General features: G+C 34.7%; 1 protein-coding gene across 3 annotated transcripts in view; it reads left to right on the top strand.

Moving 5' to 3' along the window:
- Positions 1 to 22,194, top strand: part of LOC145674550 (uncharacterized) — a 48,616-nt gene extending 26,422 nt beyond the window's left edge. For all 3 annotated transcript variants that reach the window (XM_081744718.1, XM_081744719.1, XM_081744721.1), the window contains one exon: positions 18,368 to 22,194. In XM_081744718.1, the coding sequence (XP_081600844.1) occupies positions 18,368 to 19,520 (1,153 nt within the window). In that variant the 3' untranslated portion in view covers positions 19,521 to 22,194. The remainder of the gene's footprint in view (positions 1 to 18,367) is intronic.
- The last annotated feature ends 747 nt before the right edge of the window (positions 22,195 to 22,941 follow it).

The raw sequence follows: 22,941 nt of genomic DNA, 5'->3' as shown, positions 1-22,941 counted from the left end.
GAAGTTTATTGGAACAAATAATTGTTGGTAAAGTTAAACTATTTTTCAACATTATGCATCAACTTCGTTATAACATTGATCTCAAACACGGGAGAACTGGTTTAGGGATGTTGTTGAGCGTTACGCATCGTATTGCCAATGCCACTAGGCTGGCTCGGCGCTACTTCTCGAAGTGATTAGGGGCGCATGCGCCGTGTGCGTGCCAATGTTCAGATCAATAGTATTAATAGGGGTTATACATTTTTTTAATTTCAATTTATGTCGTAAGTACGATTTTTATTTCTATTATTCATTTTTATAGCTTTCACAAACTTCTTTGTATTATTTTTAATTTTAGATAGGCAATCTCGTAATCGAAAGGAAAAATGTCATTTTTTATACTAGTATTAGAAATTAAAATACCGCTAATTTTACAGTAATTATGTGATATCTTCAAATAGATAAAAGTTAATCGAAATGTGGAATAAGAGCGCCCTAGACAATATTATTTTACATGAGAAACCGTTATCACGACACATTTACATGCTTTCGATTTCGAGCCATTTTGAAAATCAGCATTTATTTTCGCGTTTCTAAACGGCTGAAAACGGAAGCTACTAGGTGACTTGTGGTAACGATACCTCATGGAAAATAATATTGTCTAGGGCGCTCTTGTTCCATATTTCAATTATATTTTATCTATTTGAAGATGTCACATAATTACTGTAAAATTTGCGGTACTTTAATTTCGCCAGGATGATGACTCTTATTTCCCGTTTCTGTGTGCCCTAATTTTTATTTTCTTTCGCATGATTCCAGTTTCTTGGGGCCCATTTACTTTACGATGCTTTCATTTGTAAGGTCTGTAAGTGCTTCTATAGCTTTCCACCTAGCCTCTCTTTCCCTATCTGAATAAGAGCTATAGCAATCACCCACACAGCTTACGCACACAATTCCCAATTCTGTAATTTCCCAATTTCAAATTCTCTAGTAATTCCTCCATACAACTTATCAAGTCCAGAGTTAGAGAAGAAGCAGTCCACTTGTATATCTAAACCGGTGAAGTAAAATTTATAAGGTGGCAGCTCTTATAAATTGCAACTCCGAGCAACGTTTAAAACTACATTGTCGGCATCAAGTAAGCTCTTTCAATCAAGCACTCTACCGTCTGGACCACAGCAGCAGAGGAAAGAAAGTGCTCCAAGTCGGGTCTTATATATGAATAAACACTTCTATAGGTAGCGACATCTATCAGTGAAGTGATAAACAACAAAAATCAACACCCTCAATTGAGTAATCGAGTAAGTGTTTAAATATGTTCCATTTGGTTAATTGATAAGCTACTTCAAACTATCGGAGCGACTCTGTCCACAGTTCGAAATTTGTTATCTGTCCTTACCTAAGGAAGCTATGTAGTTGGATGAGATCGTAAGTCCTATACCTACTGTAGTTATTACTGAAACATCTATCGTCAAAATACCTGTCTTGGTAAATTGAAACTTTTAAAAATTGTAGTGTTGCCAATTCACTCCACCAATATCATGTGTACACCAAACATTTTAAGAATGGTTATATATTGTCCTAAAGTTTCAATGTGATGTCTCCATAAATAAAGATTATGACATTTTTCTGATAATTATGAATTATATTTAATACACACAGCTTAAATTACAAAATATTTCATACCTCAGCTCCTAATTGATAGATTCCCAAAATTCAAACTGGAGTAGGTTTAATTGATGATCATGAAATCACTCTAAAATTATAAGCCTAAATCCATCCACAATTAACATTTCGATTTTTATATCTCAGCTCCAAATGATAGATTTTCAAAATTCAAACGGGATTGGTGTAATTGGCACTCATAAACTCACCCTAAAATTTTCACCCAAAAACCATCTATAATTAACATTTCAACTTTTGTATCTCAGCTTGTAATTGATAGCTTTTGAAAATTCGAACGGAGTAGGTTCATCTGATCTTCGTAAGCTCAGCCTAAAATTTTCAGTTGAAACCACACCAAATTAACATTTAAAATTTTGTATCTCAGCTTTTAAGTGATGGATTTTCAAAATTGAAACGGGAGTAGCTTCAATTGTTACTGGTAAACTCACTCTTGAATTTCCATCTCAACTCGCTCCTAACTAACTTTGAAATTAAATATCTCATCTCCTAGTTATATTTGAAAAATTGAAGTGGAAATAAATACAGTTTTAAAGCAAATTTTTAGATCTATAAACGGTAGTGTAATTCTCAGGATAAGCATATAAAAACCAATTAACTCGCTTTTGTGACATTAAAATGATAAAAAGGCATCTATTGAAGCTTACCTGGCGACGTATTGTGACAGGTCTTCTCGGGCTAACAGCTAAGTAAATACTGTTATATCTTGCAACGTTTCGCGGGCTGACATCGTCCTCATGTTCAGGCGAACATGATGGAGCAATAGAGTGTATGGAATATATATACTTCATGTGTGTGTCATTTGACTCTTCTGATTGGTGGTTGAAATGACGGCTTCTGATTGGTGCTTGAAATGGCGGGGTATGATTGGTGTTCATGTTTGACTCAGTTTGGAATACTGTGTCTCTGTTAAGGTTCGATTTCTTTTGTGTTATTGTAGCGCATATCTTTTTAAATTTATCATAAGTCATATCTCCTCCTACAAACTCATTATACACATGTTTAAAATTAGGATCATTTTGACGATATATACATAAAAAAATAACATTTTCTCTTACTAATTGTTTCGCTAGTTTGAAGTATGTTTGCGCAGGATAAGAAAAAAATAAATGCTTAAGTCTTCATCTTGTGAAATATTCTCTTATGTTATTCTGGTTTTATTTTAAAAACATCATCAAACCCAGCTGTAGAGGGGTGTTTACATTCATCAATTGGAAAAATAGTAATTACTGGTGTACTTCTTCTTTAGATTTTAATTTTGCTTCTTTAAATGGTTGTTGCAGTTGTTGGTATTTAGGCTGATTCACGTTTTGGAATGTATAAAAAAATAATTATTAGCTAACCATACTGGCTGCATTAAAATGTTAAATAAGTAAAATGTCTTACCACACCCAGATGATATTATAATAAGACGTCCTATATCATTAGCTACTAACTTCTCATTTCTCTTTTTAACTGATTTTTCTTTAATCGCTTTTTCTTCGTCCCAATTAACAGTTTTCTTAAGCTTACTTATTTATTATAGAGAACATGTTTTTAAGTGTTTCTTTTAGTGATTTTTTTAATATATGCTTCATCCATATCTTCATTTAATGTTCATTTCTAATTGTTCTTTTAATGACCTAATACAATAAAGAACTTTTATATTGATCTTTGTCCTTTTAGATGATAGACTAGTAATTACAGACTTTCAGGGATGCATACATTAATAAAATCTGTTGCAGATAATAGAACTGATAAAGTGATTAAGCTAATATGCATATTTAACAAAATATAAGTTCTTCGTTTTCTTCTTTAAGCTGTATTCTAATTTTCGAATGATATCTTTTAACTTGATTACTTTCTTTCATGAAATACCTTTGGACAAATCCAGCTCATTCATTTATTATATAATAAATGATTAAGGTGTCGAAGCTTACTACTGATACTTCTATTTTGAACAAGGAATTACATTACGAATAAGGTAACTGTAATAACGATTAACGTATAGGACTAATTGCATTTTACAGTGCTTATTTATCTGCAAATATTACACAGAATACAACGATTATGTATACAGGGTGTTTCAAAAAGACACGGCAAAAATTCAGGGGCAAATTCCTTACGGGTAGACAAGTAAAAACGTTCATATGAACATAAGTCTGGAAATGCATCGTTACAGAGCTATAGCCACTGACACCACCTGACGGTGTGAAATAGTCACCTTCTGTCCGGAACTGTTTTCCGACGTATTACCAGTGTCGTGTGTGAAAGAATATGCAACACAGGTTCGAACATATCTGTGCGTGAGGTACATGCAGTCTCATACGTACTCCTCGTGTGCTGTCCTCCGGATTGTGTTGAAAAGCACCCACTATCTGCTCTTCTACCTCGGGGGTCATAGCTCTTGGTCTGCTACTGTTTCCAGCAGCATGGGGCGCAAAACATCCATACTCACGCAGGCGGCGATGGAGGGATTCAAATGTTTTTCTGTCTGGAATGTGATGCTACCTACCGTTTCCCTTGGTGCTGGCTCCTGAAGAACTCCCTAAGAAAACAGCTGATAACAATTCTTCCATCTACTTCAACCGGTACATATAACATGTCATTTTCATGCACTATAGAGGCTACAATCTCTCTAATTTTCCTCTTATCTCCTGTAAATGCGCCTCTGTCATTTACAGTGTTACTTAGTTTAAATTCTGCGGGTGTTGCGCATGATAATACGTCGTTCCGTTTACTTGATTCGGCACAACCGGTACATACTGAACTTGTTGACTCGCCTGTCCTTGACTATTACACCAAGATTGACAATTGTTCCTACTACCACAACAGTTTCCTCGTTGTTGCCAAAAATTCGGTCTACGTACCCCTCTATTATCTCGCCAATTATTATTTCTATTTCCTCTCCTGTTACCATAATTTGCATTTCCTCTATTACGTCTGAAATTATTATTATCTCTATACCAACTCCGGTTGTTATTGTTTCGATAATAATTACGCCCTTCTAAAATTCCTATTTCCTCTAATATTGTTACCATTCTTCTGATCTCTAGACGAACTATCTTGTCTTTCTTCTCTATCCTCATGTCCTTGAAATTTAGCGGCTAGGGTTAATTGTAATTGTTCAATCTTCTTTTCTAACTCGCCTAATTGTGTAATACTTTGTGGTTCTTGTTTTATTTTGACTTCATCTCTATTTCTAATTTCCTTCTTTAATAGTAATTTATCTACTTCTAAATCACTATCTTCCTCTTCTACCTGTTCACGCATTTTCTTCAATAAATCTTTAACCGTGACCTTGCCATTTTCTCTTTTCACGCGTTTATCGACCTTACATTTGTTCTTTTCTATTTTCTGAAGGTCCTCAACAAATTTGTCTATAGTTGAGTACGATATTGTGCCTACTTTTTCCATGAAGTATGGCTGAAGGCCTCCTACGATAATTCCTATTTTCTTTTTATCATCCATATTCGCGTCCAAGCGTTCACACAAAACCAACATATCATATACGTAATTAATGATAGGTTCATCTTCGAGATTCAACCTTTCTCTAATCCTTTCCTTTATATCCATTGTGACATTAGTTCTAGTAAATTCCTCAATGATATTTTTCTGACGTTCCTTATATCCTAAATCGGTTATATTCCTGCGTTTTAAAAATACTTTTATCCATTGCCTTCCATTCCCTTTAAATACACTAGGCAAGAGTTCCTTCCTTTTCTCTTCATTTACACCTGCCATTTGACAAGCATCATCGAACTCGTCAAAGAACCCTACGATATTGTTATCTGTTTTCAGATCGAATTTTGGTAACTTATTTACGTCTGAATAAAACACTACGTTTGTAGTCATTTTGTTTTCGCTTGATGTATTATTCTCACTAACAATTTGTTTATCACTTAGTACACTACTTTCTATAGGAAAAATTGACTCAAAATCCTCCGAAAACGATTTTGCTACTGGACTCGATGGAAAATTCTCAACCGGTCCTATTTTTAAATTAGGCTTTCTACTGTCTTGCTCAGCTACCTTCACTTGTTTCTTTTTACTTGAATTCCCAGTATTAAATAAACTACCAACTTGTACACCTCTAACTGCTTTCTGTGCTCTTGTGCGAATAACGTCGTCACTCATTTATCTAATACTGTATTTAAATATTCCTATTCTTATACCACATATATATTTTCGAGCATCTACTTATCAAAGAGGGTGGGTGGGTGGGAATTATACTTATGTCTTATCTCAATAACCGAACAATCAATCTTTTAACATATTTAGTGAGAGCTTAAATTAAAACTAATTAATATTACAACTAGGAACACAAACTGGACTCGAACTTAAGTATTTCTACCATGACTTCTATATACTATATTAAACTAGGAACGTAAACTTATGCTGGACTCGAACCCAAAGCATACTCCACCATGACATTGGTGGATTATTCTAATAATTATACCGTACCCAACTGAGAATCGAACCCACAGCAGTCTCCACCATGACATTGGTGGATTACTAAAACTAGAACTGTTCTAATTGTACTAACTGGAATCAAACCGACAGCATCTCGACCATGACAACCTCCTCAGTTCGTGTCTTTAAAACGGGGATGAAAATGTTGAACTGAGAAGATCACCTTCCACTCACCATCTACAATGAGTGGGGACGTTTACAATTACTAAGCGAGAGGTTAATGTTTTAACCATGTCTTTACAGGAAATTACCAAGAAATGACAACTCAGATATCGACTTAATGATTGATGGTTATATTTCTCATAACTTGTGTTGCAGTGTAAATATGTGATGTTCAGATTCGGGTATCTAGAATGTTTGCCAGAAGAGCAACGCATACCAAGCATTGAGCGGTTGATCACTGTTATTGAGGTTACACATACCTCGGGTTTAACTTCAGCTGGTGGTCCTTGGTGGTCCTCTCCTGGTCTGGCCTCTGGATGGGAGATATCGCCAAGTTGATATCATTATTGGAATTGTGTCTCACTGGTTAAGACACCCTACTGCAGTCACTGGTGACGATGATTTGGTTCAGCTCTGCGTCTGATGTACACGATAACTAACACCAACGTTAGTTCGCTAAACGTAAACGATTTGAGACTTCAGTCTCAACTTCTCTCCAACTTCTCAGCCTGATTCGTACTATTGAGTTTCCTCTATCGAGTCGTCCTTCTGCGTCTGACTTTCTCACTCACTCTGAGTCTGAGTCCCGAGACCTCTCGTCCCTCCGTTTTTGTTGAACTCTTGTCCCAAGGAATTTGACTGTGTCATCTGACGTCAGGCACGTGTGCCCTTCTTTCTTCGGGAAAACGAGGTCGCTTCCTTGTTGCAAACAACAACTGCAATACTTGGAATGCTCTGGTCTCATGATTCTAGACAATTTCTACATACCCGTGAATGTGTTTTCTTGTTCACAATAATTATACAAATGCAACATAGTGAATTCTGTAGATTGCTCTCACTTACACATTTTCAGAATTCAGTTCCTGAATTCTCAGACAGCGAACAATGTGCTTCGATGATTTTAAAAAGCTGACAATACAATCGTACAAATTTAGCGAGAATGGCATTAATGAGATTATTTAGGTTAACATAACTTATTTCCTTGTTTTTACACCTTCACCAAACAAAAATTAAAATCTTTAATAAAGTTGATATTTCAAAATATACACAAAATTAATTATTAAATATGGGCTCTGCTACATGAAAATACAGGCTCTGCCACAATATATATATAACAACACACAAAATTTTCACTTTATAGAGCTAAATGCTCAAACAGAAGGAATTGCACTGAGGCAATCGGATAAACGAAATGAAGAATAAATTCTTAACACAGCATGGTAAATGTAGATATGCGCACACTATTCACGAACACTAGAAACATAGCCCTTGTTTAAAGATCGCTTGCACTAGAAATTGACTCTTCGCACTGAGATATGACTTTCACTTCGTGATAATGGCGAGGGGAATGGGGAAATACAATTGAATGAAGTATCTTGACTCCTAAAGGACGCTACATATCCAGAAGGTCCTTTTGCTTCACAATCCTATAGATTAATATCGCACCACGAAGTTCTTCATACTCTCACTTCATACGTTGTCTTGCACTGTCTCTCTCTACGACGAACTTTTTGCTAACCCTCCACTTACTACCAACTCTTATTGCTAACTCCCTGCTTCTCTCACGCTCGGGAACAACCCGTCCGCTTACTTAGGGTTGACAATGCATTATGTAAAATAATAAAGAAATGTTAAGGTTTTCTGCATTCATACACAATGCCAATGGGTTGATGTTATAATAAAGAACACTGGCAACATTTGATTTGATCCCGTGGGAAAGAAGCTTGGAAATAATAGTTGAAAAAAGTGTGGCAGTCTTAACTAATAAATTCTTCCCATGGTTATAGATTTTTATGCACTGCTATTATAACTAAAACGGTTCAGTGGAAAGAAGCGTACGATGGTAATTGTGTATATGAGTCATTCCACCTACGACTCCTGCAGGATATGAACGCTTGTTCTCACGGCAGGATGGATGACGTAATAGGAGTGCGTGAGAACACGACAAACACAATAGCATTCACACACAATATCAACTTCGTATCCAAAAATATTCCCAATCTTAATCAATGTTATTATAAAAAAAGTATATGCAGAACAGTCATGGTGACGAAGACTATAAGTTGGAAACTATTTTAAGGAAAGAAAAAAAGTAAGTTTGCTACGACGAAACACTCTGGCCAGATAATAAGTTTTGCATTGAAAAACAACAAGTTCTTTGTTTCACCGTGAGAAGCGATAAGAACGGCCGAAGAGCACCTGCGTAAACAGAAAGAATTGAAGTTCTCACCAAAAGGAAATATAGCTGTTCGTTTCTATGAATAAAATAATAATTTCGTTGCATGAATAAAAGTTAAAAGGAAATACACTGGTCGTCCAAAAACAGTTTTGTGGCCGGGCAGACGGTCACAGTGACGTCCAGGTTATCTCTCCTGGTACAGACGCCGTGCTTCTAGTGCATTTCCATCCGCCAATCCATATGTGAAATGCATATCTGCTAATTCTGCATTCGTGTACATGTTTTACTTCTGTCCTAAACACCGCTGTCTATTGATACGTACATACACTTGGTACACAAACACGTATTCCCGTCTTCCAAAGCACAAGTTGTAGTCACTTTTCCCGTTTCTGCTCCACACCACTAAGTGCAGTCAATTCTCACCACGTCGTCTGTTCCACAGCACAATTTGCTTACTTTGAATGTACACTGTCACTACTGTCACTTCAGCTCACATTGTACCCAGCTCCAATTACAGTAAATTTTCTGTCTTAAATACCTTCGAGATGTTAATGTTGCAATGGCCTCCTAGACCTGAAAGTGCGTCCAAAGCTTCATGCACTTTTCGGCAAATGCTATGTTTCAACTTGTACCTAATCTAATTAGAAATGCTGTTCATCAGCAATGATTTTTGTTGTCAGCCATGGTCCTCCTCCACACATACTCGCGAGACATCTTGCGTTCAACATTTCCCTCCTTCATTCCTTGGGTTGTAGCTCCTGCACGACGCTTTGGTTATGGTATTTTCTTATGCCTGATTAACATGTGTAATTGCATTTTTGGGTGCGTTTTTCTCACTGCCATTTGTATTAGTGTTACACTTTCCAATACGGACATTAAAAGTACCAATTATTTTGCATTATTTGCGAGTGCTTTTTCTGATTCTTGTACCATTCAACGCGCAATCGGCTTAATTAATTTCGTTCGAACCTGTGTTGCATATTCTTTCACACACGACACACTGGTAATACGTCGGGAAACAGTTCCGGACAGAAGGTGAATAATTCACACCGTCAGGTGGTGTCAGTGGCTATAGCTCTGTAACGATGCATTTCCAGACATATGTTCATATGAACGTTTTTACTTGTCTACCCATAAGGAATCTGCCCCTGAATTTTTGCCGTGTGTTTTTGAAACACTCTGTATAGATATACGTGTGCTTATTACAAACGGACAAACAGATTAAATAGCCTTGACACATTTAAAGTCTCAATCTATAAACATAAGATTAACAGATCATAGAAAAATAGAGTGCAAATAGAAACAGGTGATATTGACTTTAGGATTTAATAATTTACCAGTAAGAGTAAAGAATGAAACATATATTGGAAAACATTACAAAATTCTATTCTTTTGAGACAACAAATGTTCACTGTAATGTTGATGATAGTATATTTGTTGAAGATAGTTATTCTACTCACAGAGAATAGTTATAGCAACATTTAAAACAAATGCAAAATTTAAGCATAGTATTGTATATGATCCTTCTTTATTTTTCATATAACAAGAGATAAGATTGATAAATTTGAAATTAAAGTAGCAGATGAAAATAATAGCTAATTTTTTTTTTTTTTTGTTTTTTTTGGTGGAGCAACTTCATTTTCTCTTAAATAAATAAGAATGTGTTGAATTATATTCTTCACGTTTAGAATTCCTCAAAATAAACCTTTGACTTTAAAGATTAATAATATATTAACAAAGAAACAACTAAGTGATAAAGCTAAGATGATTAGAGGAGGTAAAGGCATGAAGTTAGTTTCTCCAAAACTGGAAAAGATCAAAAATTCTTCAAATATATTGGCGGACTATATTTACGATACCAGCTATTCTAGCAGCAGTTAAAGCTTTAGGATCATTAGCAGGAGGAGCACCAGGTATTGCGAAAGCAGTAGATCGAGTGAAAAAAGAATAAACAAGAATTAGAAGAACAAAAAAGACATAAATGGAAGCAAAACAAGGTGGAGGTAGAAAGTTAAAGAACTAAAACATTTATTCAACTTCGACGTAGAGAGGTCGGTGAAATAATTAAACAATTTTAGGGAAATGTGTATGAGTGATGACCTGGCTAAAAAACCTAAAGATAAAGAATGTGGTGTAAATTTAGATAATTCTTGGCTAATATATAAGAAAATAAATAATATTTTTCCTTATTGTGCAATTCAATATCAGAAGTCTATATAAACCTCTTAATGAACTAGATGAAAAATATTCAGATCTTGAGATAATATATTAGAAGTTCAGAGATTCTATTAGGGTTATGCTGTTAGTGAATGCATGAAGGATTAGATACTCGTAAAGATTAAGGCAATGAGTTTTGGACGCCATTATCAGAAGAGGACTTGATTAAAGAAATTGACTATTTATATGATTAGTTACTATGTGTTTGTCGTGTCAGATTTTATATCTACGACCAATTTATGAGTTAATGGGTGTGGCGACCACAGGATCGCATTTTACTTACTTGCACTAGGGTTCACCACAGCTAACGACTACTGGATCATTCTTTGTATATTAAAGAAACCAATAGTCGTCATGGGAATAAACACTCAGCACATCTTTCGTCCGCTTTATTAAAACTATGAATTTTGCATTTGCCAGTTACAACCAGAGTGCAAAATCCTGGGTGGACACTGGCAATTCTCCCAACTAAATATTTTTAGAAGAAACTTCCTCCCACTAGAAACTTGCTGGAGGGGAGAATAAAGTGAAATAATGTCAGAAATTTGCAAAATAATTACAGTAATTCATATGTAATTAACGGTTTTTCATATATTATTAATGGGTGATTTAGTGAGCAGAAGTATAATTCGTTTTTTGTCTCTCCAGTCAGTCTTTTCCCACTTATATTGTCATGATTTAACACCCTGGTTACACCCCGATGTGTTGAATTATGAGCAGGGACATAGGTAGGAGTTGGTTCGTGGGGTCTAGTCCCCCAGAAAAAAATATTGCTTACAGTCGATTAGTTAGCAATTATCTCGTTAATTTTAGAGGTGACAACGGTTGGAGCATAGAGCTGTGCGATATTTCAATCAAACGATGGATATTTTAAAATATCAAAATGTCGATATCGAAAGTTTTGATCGATATTTTTGACATTTCTGTAATTTCGATAGTTTGATATTGTTTATATTTCCATAGTTCCAATACATCAAACAAGTTTTGATATTTTGTCAATATCTATTATCAATATCTAAATCCGAATATCAAAAAGCACTATCGAATCCCATCCGAAATGAAGTTTTTGTCAACAGGCCTGATTAGGTATGTAAAATAGACGAGACAACACAGAATTTACGTTACGAGATTCGAGGCCAGACATCTCTTCCAATAAAAACTGATACAGTTTTCGAGACGTGATATACTTTTCACGGCATACTTTCGAGAGGAGACTGCTTCAAATCTTGTCTCTTGCGCATCTCTAGGCCTGATCGTGATTTATCAAAAAGGAAATAACGTTAATGAGCAATATCAACATGCAAATACAATGTAGGCAGTTTAAAATCTTTTTTTTTTTTTATTTTCATTTTTAAGTGCTTAAAGTAATATATTATTATTAATCTCATTATTTTCTAGTGTATTCTTAAGGTGATGTATAGTCAAAATTTCAATTCAGTTAACATATTTTATTTCTTACATTGCTTTAAAAAAGTATGTACAAACATTTTTTTTCATTCTTGAATGCTTACAGTAAAGTATAATTCTTAAAACGTAGTATTTTGTATAGTACTCTTCTGGTTAAAGTGATATACTGTTAACTTTTGAATCGAATTAACATTTTTCTTTCAGAAATTGCTTTAGAAAGTATCTTAAAACAATTTTATTTTCTTTCTCGAGTGCTAAAAGTGATATACAGTTATTAAGCATATTGCTTTTTATTCTCTTCTTAATCTCAATTTGATGAACAGTTATTTTTCGAATAAAGTATGTCAAGTTAGCGACGAACACTGCTACAAAACCCTGACTACCAATGGAAAATTTCGATTTTGAGGTGACGACTACTGGTTCAATACAAGGGATTTAAAAATATATTGCTTTCCTTCAGCGGCTATCGACTTCGAATTCTAACTACATGATCATGTACTGTCCTCGTGCCCGGAGAACTCTGACGTAGTTGTATCATATGTGTGCATGCTGTCGATTTCACAGGCGTGGGGGAGGCCGTTTCATTCGGACAGAAGACACCGTGTGATGAACACGCTGTACTCAGAACTAGATTCAGGGTTGCCATATTATGAGCAATTTTTAAGATTTGGAAAAAGAAAATATCTGTATCAAATAATATTGCACTTAACAAAGAACCATTTAATACATTTTGGCGAGATGTTCAGTGATACATAGCCTGGAAATAAAGTTGAAAACTGGCTACTCTTCGAGAAAAAAATGAAATCTTTGAGTTTTATGTCGCACGGTTATGCCGGCTAGGCTAAAGGAGAGTCTATTTTTATTGCTGCTGTTAGAATATACTCCTGCTACGTCATCATTTTGCCAACATCACGAATATGTAATATTACTATCTACAACAGTTTCATTTACATATATTATCGTCCTTTTCTCCTCACGAGCCTTCTTTACAGACCGTAAATACTTACTTCTCCAAGCTACAATATCAGGTCTTTCAATATGCATTTTTCGTTTCTTGGCGGAAGTTTTCCACCTAAATCCCATTTCTTTAATAACTTTTCTTAACGAACTGGCTTTCCACGGAAAATGAATTTTAAACAGGCAACAGCTTGCTACGTGAGGATACTACCTTTTGTATTAAGTACATGTCATTAACAGTTTTTCTAATAACACATCAATCAATGTCATCGACATGTACATTTCTGTTAGGGGTTATTTTCCTATGTTTCCCTGGAGATATTTTCCGCTGCGGTGACCGCGCATTTCTTCTTCTGATTCTTTCCGAATCTTAAAAATTGTAGATACCGAAGTACCTGTCGCAATTGCTGCACGTTTGTTGTCACGAGTGATAGGGACAATACTTTGCTTGCTTTTAGCTTTTTGTTCACAAAAGTCTATAACTTTACTAATAATTTCTCTCCCTTCACTATTTGTTTTGCCTTTCTTTCCCATGTTCTTGCAATAATTCGTAACACATGGAAACACCTCAACAATATCACCACGATAATACATATCAACTATAAAAATTAATCAACAATTAACAGCAATAACAAAAACACGAACAAATGAAACACAAAATAGAATAACAATTGCACACCTTACACCACAAGCACTAAAATGTTGAACTGACAACTTAGTTCGACAGCAAACAACTACTAAATTTGTAATCGCGTGTCCCTCTCAAATCCTTTTCTGCAAGCTTGCCGTCGTTGAAAGTCAGTGGCACGAGAATTTGTGTACCTAATTACTTATTTTTCAACAATTTGTTTCGGTTACTATGTTCACTTGCTTCAGTCATGCATAGTTTCTGAATTACATAAATAATGAACACTCTATGCAGAAAACAGTAGCTCATAATTTGAAAATATGATTGCGGTTCCCGATTGGTAACTTCCTCGGGTAAATTTTAGGTTAATGTACTGTAAATCAACTTCACCGTGCTGGCAGCCCTTGATACAACATCTTTTCCACGCGGAAACTCCAAGCATATACCATTGTCCACCCCCAGATTCTAAAAATAGAGTTGACATTCGTGTTTCTCATTACCCCGTCGCCCCTCTGTATAGCGTTTACTCGTGGCGCGAGATCTGTATAGGAAGGAATAATGTGTCTTTCCAACTATGGTACAGGTCCGAAAGATTCACGATGCTCACAGGAAAGACAAAAGAACAACTTTTCAACTTAAAATGACGGCTACTTTTGCTTTTACCCTAAATCAGGATTATCAAATTTAACACTTGAGCATTTAACACCTAAATTTTCATAATAATAATAAAACAATGATTATCAATCACTGGAGGATTTGCTGAAAATTTTCATCAATGGCCCTTCACTTGAGGACTTTAATTCGAAAACTGCAATCGATAAATAGTACTTCAGTGCAGAGAAAGAGAGAGAGAGAGCATTACATAAAGCGTTAAGGTAAGATATTTTTTTACACGTATATGAATTGTCCAGCTCAAAATTGATTATACTAAACCTAATTGTCTCGTAATTACGCCAAAACAAAGCCGTGGGGACATCTCATAATTTGTACGTGAGAGTTACAGGCGACCATCGTTTTTGGATTGGCGAGTGCGTCTGAGTTTGAAAGTTTGCGCCCTGGTTTAAGAGATAAAAATATTTAGCAATTTTGATTACAATTCTTCTGTATGTAAATGTAATTAATTTTATTTTTAAAAATTTTCTTTATAATGAATATGGAAAAGGATTGTGATTTAATAAATAATAGACGTCCCCTTATTCATCAAGATCTTAAGCAAAGAGCAGCATGAATAGAAATTGTTAAAAGAAAATATAATGGTGTTAAAGAACAACAAGTCTTACTAAAAGAACAAGAAAGCTAATTAAGTAGAATTTATTCATCAGAATCAAATTGGGATAGTGACAGAGAAAATCAATCTGTAACTGATTGTGAAAGTGAGGGTCATGATGAGGTAGAAGTAATTAATATTATTTAGAATGTAATGAATAATGACTTTGATGGGTTATCTCATAAAAGTTTTATATTTGAAAAATGAAAATTTTATATTTGAAAATGAAATGTATTATTTAATTTTTTTCTATAGTAACTAAGAGGTATACACTGTAGTAGAATTAAGAAAAATATGGAGGGAAATGGGAATAAAAATATATTATTGGCTAAGAAAAGCAGAACTGATTGACCTTATTTAACAACATGAGCAAAATAACCAACATCAGGATGAGAAATTGAACACCGAAAGTAAAGGTGACATTATGAAAGATGTGATTAGTAAATTAGATCCTAAATATGTGGTGGAATATTTTGAAAACCTTATTTGTAGAAATATTGTTCTGGAAGTGGTTAATGAATCAGACATTGAAGCGTGGTAACACATCTCTAAATTAATGAATAGTTCTGAAGACTTTATTTATTACTTTAGAGAAAAAAACTAAATTTTCGACGCATTTCATATCAACGTCCACTTACACTTTCGTTCGTTAAACGTTTTAATAAATATACAAATTGGAAAGCCATATCTAGTAATAAAGATTTACTGCTCAAAGAATATGTGAACAAAAAAAGTATTGTTTGAAGAAGTACTCTCATCTTACACCTGCGTTTCTATTAGAATATAGATATTTTGAAAGTTCATATATTGATTGGTCAAAATATGCATTTGAACACCTAAACGTATTTACTGATAGTCTTAATGAGTTTAAAGATTTATTAGTCTGGAATAGGATCTTTCGTATAAGTTATTTATCTAAGACCTCATTTCTAAGAACATTTAAAGATAATTTAAATATGACGTAGGAGTTCGGTGTCTAGATACTATAGATTTTCAGGACTTGAACTAGAAAACATTTTAAATGAGTATAATGATTTATTAGATAGGGAGCCTATTACACGTTTGTTAAATGAACCTCTGATTATGAAATACCAGGATAATGTTATTGTGGTAAATGTTACTTTACATGGTAAGAGTGAAGACTTTTTTTTTAAGTATCATCGTAAAGATATAGAATTAAATTCACTAATACGCTGTTATAATAGTTTCCTGAAGACTTTATATTGAAAATTAAAACACCAAATAGATAATTTAGCTTCTTAGGAGTAAATACAGCTTTAAGTGAATTTTGAGAAAAAGTTAATATTAATAACAAGCGGTTTAAAATTGATAAAGAGGAAAAATTGATGTCCGATATGTACACCGTATATCCATAAATCAAATACAATGGACACAAGCTAGTCTTCCAATTCAAGTCGGAGGTTTGAAGATCCGCAGAGTCTCAGACCTCAGTCTTCCAGCTTTTGTTTCCTCTTGTTATGGGGTGAGATCACTCATCTCTATCATTCTTAGCATTCCTGTTGATGATGCGGTCATTCATCACTTGACAGAGGGAATTGACGTATGGAACTTTTTATTTGGAAATGACATACCATCCACATTGGAAGTACAAAAAAACTGGGACAAACTAATCTTAAAATCAATTATTGAACAAGAGTTAGTCTTGGATAATGTATTTGATATAGCTCGCTTTAAGGCATTACAAGAAAAAGAATCTGATGCATGCTTGCAATCAATTCCATCGAGGAATATTGGAACACTCATGAATAACAATTCTTTTCGTCTTTGTATTGCTCTACCTTGGCATGAACATGTGTAATATATATATATATATATATATATATATATATATATATATATATATATATATATATACATGCATTTGGCGTGAGCAGGCCAGTGAAAAGTGTTTGCATCCATTGAGCTGTTCCAAAAGCGCAGGCATAGTGTCCCGACACGTTGAAATAAATGATATCCTAAAGCGTGCTTTCGCTAGTATAGAAGTGCCCTAGAAGAGTATAGAAGTGCCCTAGTATAGAAGAGATGACGGGAAAAGACCAGATGGCATCACGTTAATCCCCTGGGAAAAAGGGCAATGTCTAATATGGGATGTCACTTGTGTTGACACTTTTGCAGCTTCTCATATCGTATCAACATCTAAGGAAGCTGGAAGTGCGCCAGAGATAGCGTGCAAGCGAAAACATTCAAAATATACATGCTTAAAAGAGGAGCATATTTTCATTCCGTTTGTTGTTTTCAGCAAAGAGGCAAAGAATCTAGTGAAACAAATTCGTTCACAGCTGGTTGCGAAAACAGAAGATCCGCGGAGCAAACAATTTTTAATTCAGAGACTTAGTTTAGCAATTCAGCGGGGAGACGGAACTTGTATTTTTAAATCATTTCCCTCTGATCTTATTATGGAAGTTTTTTTTTTTTATCTTAAATAGTTGTAGGGAACATTTGAGGATGAAGATCGGCCTAAGTATCAAGAACATAAATTCTTTTTAACCCAAATGATGTTCACTAGAAAGGAGAGTAAGGTGTCATAAGATAGTAAGAGGAGAATTTAAAAGCCATAGAGATCTTTCCTATTTAAAAGGAAAATACAGCCAGGGATTCATGCTTTTGATAAGTTCTATTTTAACTAAATAATAGTTTTGGGCCGGATATATTCCAGATGATCCACACAGTATAAAAAGTCTGGTCCGAATATAAATTGTCCAAAATAGAAAATTTAAATTTACCGCTATATTTATGCCGCACAATAATGACAAATTATTAATAAGTAATTTATGTACTTGTTTTTTAAAAGCCAGCAATGGAAGTTGTAAGAACATAATTACATTGCAATTTTTAAGATAAACTTATTCTGGAATGTTTTTACATATAGTCAATGGTTTTCACCAAACTGAATTGGACCAATAATTAATCCAAGTTATAAATTAATTGGCAAGCGTTTTGTTAAATTGATTGCTTTCTTCATATTTTTCTTTATGATGATTCATTTCTTTAATTGAGTGTGCAGTTCAAACCAAATATCTTTGTTTTAATCACTTTTGTTTAATTGTAATTTCACCTTTTTTACCTCGTTAATTGAAACGTGACAATGGAAAAGATACATAGCTTGTTATGTTCCTGAGTTAAACCTGATATTGCATATATAAATGTTGGTTCAATTTGAAATAGTAAAGCTAATGATATCCTTTTGTTTGGAGATATGGAAACACGGCAATAGTTCATTTCCGCAAGATTTTATGTAATAGTATAATATACACCAGTTTATCATGAAATATAATGTATTAGTATCTCCGAACGCCTGACATTATACATTCAATGTTTTTGTTGCTGTATTTTATATGCATACGTTTGCATTTCCTAGTTATTTCATATTAATTACCTAGATTGCATTTCGTAATTTATTGTTTTTTTTTTACAGTATGAATAAGGATACTCTTCCGAAAATACTGAATACGTTTATTACACAAGAGGAAACAAATTCTCATTCATATGAGATATCTTACATGTGGAAACAGTTTGAGTTAATGCATACAGGTAAGAAGGCTCACACGTGCGTACACTGCGGTAAGCGATTTAGTGGAAGTTCAATCCTGAAAAGACACATGTTAGTACATACAGGTGAAAAACCTCACAAATGCCAAGAGTGTGGATTTGGATTCAGTCAAAGTTCAGTTTTGGCAAGCCACATGTTAATACATAGAGGCGAAAAACCTTACACATGTAACGAATGTGGAAAGGAATTTAGACAAAGGTCAACTTTGTCAACACACATTTTGATACATACAGGTAAAAAGCATTATATATGTCAAGAATGTGGAAAAAGGTTTACCCATAATTCTACTTTGGCAAACCACATGTTAATGCATACAGGAGAAAAACCTCACATATGCCAAGAGTGTGGAAAGAGATTTAGTCGAAGTTCAAATTTGGCAACACACATGTTAATACATAATGGTAAAAAGCATCATATATGTGAAGAATGTGGAAAAGGATTTACCCATAATTCTACTTTGGCAAACCACATGTTAATGCATAAAGGAGAAAAACCTCACAAATGCCAAGAGTGTGGAAAGAGATTCATTCGAAGTTCAAATTTGGCAACACACATGCTAATACATACAAGTGAAAAACCTTATATATGCCATGAATGTGGTAAGGACTTTAGACAGAGGTCAAATTTGCATAGACACATTTTGGTACATACAGGTGAAAAAAGTCATATATGCAAAGAATGTGAAAAGGGATTTACTAATAATTCAGTTTTAGCAAGACACATGTTAATGCATACAGGACAAAAACCTCACAAATGCCAAGAGTGTGGAAAGGGATTTAGTCAAAGTTCAAATTTGGCAAGACACATTTTAATACATAAAGGTGAGAAAGCTTATACGTGCATAGAGTGTGGCTTTCAATTTAGTCGAAGTTCAAGTTTGGCAAAACACACGTTAATACATACAGGTGAAAAACCTTATATATGCCATGAATGTGGAAAGGCATTTAGACAGAGGTCAAGTTTGGATAGACACATTTTGATACATACAGGTGAGAAGTATACTAAGCAAAGATGCTGAAGTGGTAGAGCGGTGGTTTCGCATTAGGGAGGTCGTGGGTTCGATTCCCGCTGCCGACCATTCTGACGGGTTTTCCAGGGTTTTCCTCAGTCCTACCAGGCAAATGCCGGGACGGTACCTACTAAACAGGTCCTGGCCGATACCTTCTCAAAATCCTTTCCATTGTTGTTAGATATCCATTGTAAAATGGCCTCTGAGCTATATCTGGTGATAGTTAAATAAAATAAAATCAAAAATAAAATGCCATGTATGTCAAGTATGTGGAAAAGGATTCATTCATAATTCGGTTTTAGCAACACATGTTAGTGCATACAGGAGAAAACACTCATAAATGCCAAGAGTGTGGAAAGGGATTTAGAGGAAGATCAACTTGCGTAAAACATATTTTGGGACAGAGGTAAAAATGCTTGTGCGTGCCGATAATGTGGCAGGGGATTTTCAGCAAGATCCTCTTTTGTAAGACATGTGTTGATAAACACAAATGAAGACTTCACACATCGGAGAGTGTGGAAAGGGATTTAAAGATGATTATATTTTTTAAGGCATATGTTAGTACATACGGGCGAAAAATCTCACACGTGGCTGGAGTGTAGAAAAGGATTTAGTCACAGTTAAACTTTGGGGAAACATTTTAATGCATAACATCAAGAACCTCATATATGAAAAGGATTTGGTAAAAGACAGCCGAAGTTCACGTTTGCCCGGACACACATTAAAACAGGTGAGAAACTTCACGAGTACCAAGAGCGAAAAGGTGATTTATTGTGAAATCGTCTTTAGTAAACACATGTTAGTATATAGAGCTGAAAAACGAAACACATTCGGGAAGTAACGAGTGATATCAATGTGGAACCAAACAACTTTTTCCTATCTTCAAGGGGGGCGTGGTGGCTCAGTGGTAGAGCGTTCACCTACGATGCTTGGGGTCCCAGGTTCGATCCCAGCTCACGCCATGTGGACTTTGTGGTGGACAGTCACCGTGTGCGTGGGTTTTCTCGGGGTTCTCCCGTTTCATTCCACCATTTCACTCTTCTCTCATCATCGTCTCTTTTAGCCTAACCGGCATAAGCGTGGGACGTAAAACAAAGATTTTTTCCCTATCTTCAAATAAAATCATGTGTTTTTAACTGAGTGATAAATACTAAATTCACTGGTAGAAACCAAAATGTTCCACAACTGAACGCTTTTGTGGGTAGACCATAAATTTATAGTAAACGTATACACGATTCAAAAAATTAATTACCACCTGCAATTCTGCTTTTCCTGCAGTAGCAAGCAACCCAAAGCTCGGCGGTTGGGTTTCTTGCGAACTCAAAAGCGCTGGACCAGACCTCAATTTTGTAACAAATATATCAGTGTGGCAAACTGCAAATAAAGGAATAAAACAATGTTGTAGACACCTGAGTCTTACCTTTTTTTTTTCCTGTTTGGTCCCCTTAAGGGCCCTCATCCTCCTCTGGTCTTCTTTTAATACATTTCATCATTTTGGCATTACTCATACACTTGCCAATCACATGTCTGTCATGCGCTGGATTGCTTATCCACTTAAACTACCCTTTAATGTAACTATAAGTTATCGCAAAGGGTCCATGTAAAAATCCATCAAATGGAACTACGTTAACATCCAACCCAAATCGCATGACAGCTCCAAAGTTCATGGTAACTTCAGTAATTGCAAAGCAGAGAAGGAACTAGGACAATTACAAAAACCTTGTATCAAGTCAAAGATGTGCACTCAAAGCGGCCTACGTCACATCTTGGCAATATTGTCCCCCTATATAAACGCACTACGCCTTTCTATTGGGTCAGTCTCTAGTGCTAGTAGACCTCAGCTAACTATTCTGCAGATTGGAGCCGCCGCCGCCTCCACTGCCAGTCATCATTATCAAAACCAGCTGCCAGCATCACTCAGGTTGTATTTTTCACTTTCTATTTCTAATTCTTTCTGAACTGAGCAAGTATCGTCTTCTCCATTGCCACATACATAGTCAGTGTTCAAGATGTGTTCGCAGCCCGCTTTGGGATTTTTCTAAGAATTGTAAGTATTGAAAATTTTACCTATCTTACCTTCTTCTTAGTATTTGGGAGAATTGTAATCAGTTAGACTCCAATAAACTAGTAGTAATAGAGGACAATTGTTTCTTCAGTCATTTTATAGAAAAATTATTCGAAACCCTTCTTCGAAGAGTTACCTGTAGCAGAGGCCGGACGCTCGGCACATCCTACCGACGCCCCTGCTACAACAACAAATTGTTAAGAATGACAATTTTATTATCCTGAAGGAGTTGGATCATCCTGATGGTCGACTTAATCCTGTTCATCAAGATCTTAAAATTACAGCAAAATTAATTGAAATGCAAACATTAAAAGGAAAAGAAATGATGCTAAATGAGCAGGAAAGGTTATTGGAAGAACTTGAAAGAAAATTATGTAGAACTTTTTCATCAGAATAAACTTGGGATAGTGGCAAAGGAAAAGAATCAGTAAGTGAGAGTGATGATGCGGTAGATTCGTAAGTGTATATTTTAGAATATAATTGCTAATGACTGTTGGATTATCCTATATAAGTTTCATATTTGAAAATTATTTTTTAAATCTTTTCTATTCTAAATAGCGTGAGAAGATATACTGTATTAGGATTAAGAAAAATATTAAAAAAGAAATAATAAAGATATTCCTGGCTAAGAACTAATTGATCTTATTAAACAATATGAACAAAATAACCAACATCAAGATGGCAAATCAAAACCGAATGTAAATACGATTACCAAATAAGATCCTAAATATGTAGAAAAATATTCTGAACACCATATTTGTAGAGATGTTATTGAAGTGCTTAATGAATCAGACATTAAAACGTGAGAACAGTTTTCTAAATTAGAGAACTCTTGTAACGACTTTATTTATTACTTTACAGAAAAATTAAATTGGAGGCTTATTTCGTATCAACGTCCGCGGCAATTTCCTTCGTTATTTTTTAAAATGTACACAGATTGGGAAGTGATATCTAATAATAAAGATTCAGTTGCTCATGATGATATAACAAGTATACAAATTAATTAAATTGGAAAAAATATGTGAAAAAAAAAGAAGTACTGTTTGAAGAAATATTCTCATCTTACACATGCGTTTCTATTAGAATATAAAGACTATTAAAGATCACAAATTGATCGGTCAAAATATACATTTCAACACACTGAACGTATATCTATTCATTTTCTTAATGATTTTAAAGATTTATTAGGCAGGAATGCTATCTCTCGTAGAAGATGTTTATTTAAGACCTCATGTTTAACTACATTTGAATGTAATTTAAATTGGAGTTCGATTTCTAAATACTATGGGTTCACAGGACTTGAACTAGCAAATATTTTAAATAAGTTTTGTGATTTTATAGATAAGGAGCCTAGTACACGTTTGT

The sequence above is a fragment of the Thermobia domestica genome, chromosome 17, assembly GCF_964235325.1.
Source record: "Thermobia domestica chromosome 17, izTheDome1.hap1.1, whole genome shotgun sequence".
Classification (NCBI taxonomy): Eukaryota; Metazoa; Arthropoda; class Insecta; order Zygentoma; family Lepismatidae; genus Thermobia; species Thermobia domestica.
The sequence above is the reverse complement of the archived record's forward strand: the minus strand, read 5'-3'. Positions and strand labels throughout refer to the sequence as shown.